Here is a 6,000-nt window from a genome sequence, read left to right as displayed (position 1 = left end):
GAGCATGCGGCCTTCTCTCCAGCGTGGTGGTGTCAGAGAACAATTCCGTTGCTCACTTCCCTGGTGGGTTCCAAATACTTAAACCCGACAGCAAAGAGTCTCACAAAGATGAGTATAAAGAAGAGATTTCAGCTGTTCCACATCACTCTGGAAAGCTACCACCTTACAAACCATTAACATAACTTTGATGTAATGTTTCACTGATGGTGGCTAAGACACTTCTGCTTTATGGAAGGCAGGTTGTCTCTCCCCAGTTGCTGTGAGGGTGTACAGAGTGCCACCCAGAACATGGGGACAGTTGAATGGCAGGCGGGAATCGGGAGCGGATGGCTGCAGGAAGGGACTTGCTGCTTCACCAAAGGCCTTCTCCAATAGCTGGAGGGGAACAAGGTTTCTGCTGAACACCTGGCTGCAGGCAGGATCCACTGCAGGCAGACACTGGTGTCTCACCTGCCCCCAGAGGTGCAGAACTGTCTTCTACTTGAGATGAAATGACCTAGCATGGAAGTTACATGGGCTCACACACAGCCTCCTGGAGCATCTTTCAAAGGACTCTTACTACTTGCTGCTAATGCCTCATGTGAGATAGATAAGTCATCATGCCCTTGCTGAATGCTTTGAAGCAAAAGGAAGGATTTGGTTTAATTGAGTCAGACCCATTTTTTTTTTTTCTCTGTGTACTGGATTATAGGTTTCCATTAAAGGTAAACATGATTTTTCTACTATCTCTGCAGTCAGTTTTGCAGAGGGAAGTTGCTGCCTTTTTACTTCCTCGAATGGTGAATCTGAAATGGTCTGACCTCACTGTGCCACTCAGCCCCAGGTGCAGCAATGATGGCCACAAGTCTGACACGAGATGAAGCAGGGACAGCACAAGGTGGCACTAATGAGGTGAGGAGGGGACAGGGGCCTTTCACCTCCATGCTCAGTATGCCCCGAGGATGCTGGACATCGGCTGATCAGTTAGCCAAGTGAAATGGGAACAATTTCGTAGATATTTGTGTTTTAAGAAGCAGAATCATACCCATCCCTCTGTCCAACAGATTAGAAACTTCTGCTCTCCAGACACTAAGCATGGGTGCTTCTAGGCACACTGCCTTGTACTGTCATCAAATCCTTAAGATGGGACATGTGTTGGAGATGTGAGATGGTGAGACAAGCTAAAGATGCCTGTGTTCTACCTTAAAAAAACAGTTCATAATGGGAATGACCAGAAAAAAAAATATCCAAACCATTGTTAGTCAAATGTCTGTGTTCAAGAGTGTGGAAAAATACTCTGATGGTATTGATTCTTGGATACTGATTAAATTACTGATGTTGGGATTAATTGCTTGCTTGAAGTTTTGCATCGAGGTGGTTCAGGGTGGTCTCTGAAAATAAATGTGTGCATGTGCTTGGCTGTGGTAGTATGGGCAACCTGGTGCCAATCTGAAACTGAGACATGCAGTAAAACTGTTCAAATTTTTGAGCAGGAAAGTTTCCAGCAATGTCAGAATGGTAATTAGCGATTGATTTTTGTTTGGCATCTTGCCGTGTAGTCAGCGACAGACACCAAAACTCTTTTAACACATTTAATGGGATTTTTCCTTCCATTTACACTATCATAAATTACAAAGCATATTTCACTTCACAAAATAAAACCATTTCCAGATCATTTTTATGACAGTATTAAGTAGTACATAACCTACAACAAATAGTCCTGTACAAGGCAGGAGGATCTATGGAAGTATTGGGAACTCAGACTATTTAGCACTTGCTCTGCAATCTGGGTTAATCTATCTAGCCCTTAGTTATTTCTCTAGAAGACGACAAATTTACAGTCATACCCTCTACCTCTCTTCATTATCATAGTTACACATATTTTTCAATTTGAATAGAAACATGTGCTCCCTGAAATAATTCAGGAAACTGCATCACTGAGTTACCAAGCATATGATACAAATGATCAAGATGAGGGAGTATTAGAATTTTTTTGTACTGAAAATTGAGTTTGGTAGTAAAGTATGTTGATTTTCTATGCTTGAAGAAGCATTTCATGCTGAGAAACAGTTTTAACATTAGGAATAAGTTGCAGTTAGACTACGAACTCTGTAGGTCAAAATATGTGAGGGGAGAAAAATATTAAAATTTGGTAATAATTAAATTTACCAGCTCCCACATGTCCTACACATTCTGTCTTTCTTTTTTATTTTTTCTTTTTTTCTAACAAACCATCAGGAAACACATTCAAGATAAATACCTACAATTTTAGCAGATTTACTGTACATTTATAAATAGAGAAACATGACAAAACATAAGTCAATTTTTACAGAAAAACCAAATCCTTCATCATTCACCCAAAAAAGTGCTGACTTTCAACAAGGCCAGAAAATATCCAGTGTCCCAGCATCACGTAACTTATATATTACTGTAATCCAAGAAAATTCTGGCATGTGAAACTGATAATACCACCAGGACTTTGAAAAAAATTCTCAAGACCTTATTTTACATGGGGGAAAAAAAAAAAAAAGAGAATATACTATATGTTTTGGGAAATAGCAAATGGCTGGAAGTGTACAATCCTAGGATGCTAAGAAATGCAAAGAAATCTAAGGAAAGCTGAAATATGCACAAGAAATGTATTCTCCTTTAAAACACTTGCAATGGAAGAGGTATGTCAGGATAATACTGCATTAGTGGCAATTGTTTTCAATATATCATAGCAAAAATGCAGGAAATAATTACGTGAAAATAATCAATGCACCGCATCGATTTATAGTTTGCTAAAATAAAATGCCATTCTTTCAGCTAGGTAAAGTAAAAATATCTTTATAATATAAGTTCTGTTTCACAATTGGCATATATAATTATGTCTCATGAAGAAAGAAAGGTATAGGCATATACAAGTAACACTGATTAAGTACCTTTTTGCTTCTCTAGCCATATTAAAATACGTTTTGTGTTTCTTAATAAGTTAACAATAAAATTGTTTGAAACTTCTCAAAACAAATATACATCTGAGGCAAGGCAAAAGATACAAGGTAAGAGGATTTTTTCTGACCTTCTTTTTCCCTTCTACAAAGAGGCATATGTCTATGAGACATAGGCTTTCCCTAAACATTTTGGCATCCATCTGCAACTTTGCAGAAATTGAAGTGCAGTCAAGGAACTCTTCCTTTCTGTTTAAAAAAATTAAAGAAATGTTGTTTTTAATTCAGACTAATTATCTTAAAACAAATGGCTTTGAAGATATGCCTCCCTGACTAGAAGAGAACATCTTCATTTTCTATTAAAATCTGCACAATTAACTTCTGGTACCGCATGTCATTCAGTGTAGCAAGGGTACTGTCCTCTGGAGGTCTCATTAAAGTAGGTCCAAACACTATTCCCAGGTTTTCAGCATTCATAAAATTCTCCTTTTCATGCAAGGTAACCCTAAAATAGAAAGAAAAAAAAAAGAAAAAAAGAAAAAAAGAAAGTAATTAGTTGCTTACTTCCCAGAAAAAAAGAATATCTACATCTTTGTCTGTAGTCTTCCTTCACATCATGCACTGATACATAGACATTTTTTATTTTTCTCGATAGAATAACTGTTTCACAGTTGTGTATTATTACATTTTCACAACAAGTACAATGCAGCTATGGTGGGACTGCTATTTTTACTGCCTTTAAACACCTCTCATGGGCCTCTTCTGTGATTTTTCCATGTGGCTGTCTGTTAGGATGTAAGAATTAGTGGTAATTGCTTTTTTAAAAGCATAAATATGATTTAAATGATGATGTATGGAGCATACCTCTATGCTACAGTAACTGCAGTTCTCTGGCAGGCTGTGCTTGGTGTGTATCACATAGTGGGTGAGGGTGTGCTCCACAAATACGGGCACGGATTTTCCTTGGACTACTGACGCTCCCAGCCATGATTCCAGCCTGCAGGGACCCACCCCTTCACATGGAGGCTCTGCCTTCCTGGCTGCCTCAGGGCAACCAGGAGCTGAGTGATTCCCACTGCTTGTTACACTTCAGGAGCAGGCTGAATCCTGCACCTGCCCGGAGAGCTGGCTTGCTTAAATCGGGCTGCTATAAATGCCACCTATCCTTGACAGAGAACAGAGGCACTTCTGGGAAGAGCCCAGGTTGTTTTGTTTGCTGACACAGGTCATATAATGTAAATACAAGAATAGATGGACTGCTTGTGGCTGAAGCAAAGAAAGGCCACCAAAGATTGCCCAAGCTGCAGAGAAGTCAGTCCTGTCTGGAAAATCAGTCAGGCTTGCTGGAAAATGCAAGGTGTTCTCAAGGTTTCCCTCCAGGTAGCAGTGCTGGATCACATCAGTGCTGTCCTATTTGAGTGGCATATTGAGTTCAGTCCTGAGAGTGCTCTTGCACTGGAGTGCAGGACAGCCACAGTCCCTTGATCCATCACGGTCCTTGATCAGTCATGGACCAGACATTTCCTGTGAGAAGTACAGCCTGGATAAGGTTTCACCTCTCCTTCACACAACTGCTCTGCCAGGGTGAAGCACATCTAGTTTTGGAGAAAGCTCTCCTGGCAACAGCTGAGGCCTTCCCTTGCCATGGCAATTCCCAGCTGGATTCACTCATGCCATCATGGGAGCACAAAGTGGCTGAAACCAGAAGTGCTCTCATCTTTCCTAGTTTGCAAGGTACTCATATGACTTGGTTGTGCTTCTGCTGTCATCTCTCTGCAAAGAATGGCTCTGTCACAGGAAAATGCTATTCCTCTTTGCTTTCAGGACAGAAATCCATTAGTGCCCCTACTCACACATACATCCTCATCTTCTAGCACATTTATTAGCTGTGCTTTGCAAGGAGCAAAGACAAACCAAGGCTGTGAAGCTGAAGCCACCTCTTCACCTCGAAGCTGAAGCAAGTGTATATCTGACACTCTGCTTTCCCTCTGTGCCTGCATGCAGCAAAGATGTTCAACAGCTGTGCAAAGTTACACAGATCTTACTAGCACCTCTGTTCAGGAGTGTGGGGCTTGCTGCACAGCTGGTGTGAACAGAGAAGATTCAGAGCTTGACTGCAATGTCAGTTGGAGTTTTATGTATTTCACCACAGGGGGGACTGCTCATGCTATTGCATTTCCTTCAATTTTGAGCAAAAAGTTATCAGAAAGGTAATTAATTGACTGACAAACTAATTTTTTTTTTTGTTGCTGATGTTGTCCTCTGCTGGATTTTCCTGTGCTTTTAACAACAACTCTGGAGTTTCTTTTCAACTGAGAAACAGCAATGGTGTAGATGCTCTGACCCTGCAGTCCTTACATAGACTCCCTTATACTGGTGCATGTTTTATTCATGCAGGAAGGGTCCAGGGGGTTGAAATTGGAGCTCTGTGTTTAATCTACAGAACAGCATAGTCTGAACCTTAATGATTCCTTCCTTTCACATTCAAATCTCTCCAGCAGATTCTCCATAGGAACTGACGTGCACTTGATTTCCATGCAGACACCAAAAGCTACAATTTGGGAATGGAGAGGAAACTCACTGCATGACTTGCAGATATTTGAGAGAGGAAGCCTAATCACCACTTCAGACTCTTGGCCTCATCAGTAGTTCAGCTCAACAGCTGAACCAAAGCTTGGACTGCAGTTCATGAGAAGCAGGAAGGTAAGTCCATACATGTCTATTAAAATTTTGCTGCCAGGATCTGAAAGTATTGATTCTGTGTGCAGGTCACTTTTCTACATGCCTTCTTAAAAGCTAATGTGAGTCATCATCAGTTGTCCATGTGTATGTGCTGACAAGGGTGGGTATTGGCATATCATGTCTGCAGAGTCCAAAGAAGCTCCTGCATGCCCAGGTAATGTCCCATCAAGGGGAAAAATTACTCAATTGTAATGATCTGAGCTGATTAAAAACGAGGAAAAGTCTCTGCATAATGAGAACCTGATAGAGCATGAAATGCACTTCATGAAAGTTCTCTGATGCAGCTTTATGTGAATTGAGGTATTTTTAGGTTGGCATTAATAGTGCAGAATAGTGCAGATGAAACCCA

At 40.7% G+C, this 6,000-nt stretch overlaps 1 protein-coding gene across 2 annotated transcripts in view; it reads right to left on the bottom strand.

Annotated features, from left to right (window-relative positions):
• Positions 1–1,556: 1,556 nt before the first annotated feature.
• The window catches only part of CHN2 (chimerin 2), a 159,804-nt gene continuing 155,360 nt past the window's right edge, over positions 1,557–6,000 (bottom strand). For both annotated transcript variants that reach the window (XM_038161385.1, XM_038161396.1), the window contains one exon: positions 1,557–3,414. In XM_038161385.1, the coding sequence (XP_038017313.1) occupies positions 3,243–3,414 (172 nt within the window). In that variant the 3' untranslated portion in view covers positions 1,557–3,242. The remainder of the gene's footprint in view (positions 3,415–6,000) is intronic.

The sequence above is a fragment of the Motacilla alba genome, chromosome 2 (assembly GCF_015832195.1).
Source record: "Motacilla alba alba isolate MOTALB_02 chromosome 2, Motacilla_alba_V1.0_pri, whole genome shotgun sequence".
In the NCBI taxonomy this organism is placed as follows: Eukaryota; Metazoa; Chordata; class Aves; order Passeriformes; family Motacillidae; genus Motacilla; species Motacilla alba.
Note: the sequence above shows the minus strand (reverse complement) of the source record. Positions and strands in the feature narration are given on the sequence as shown.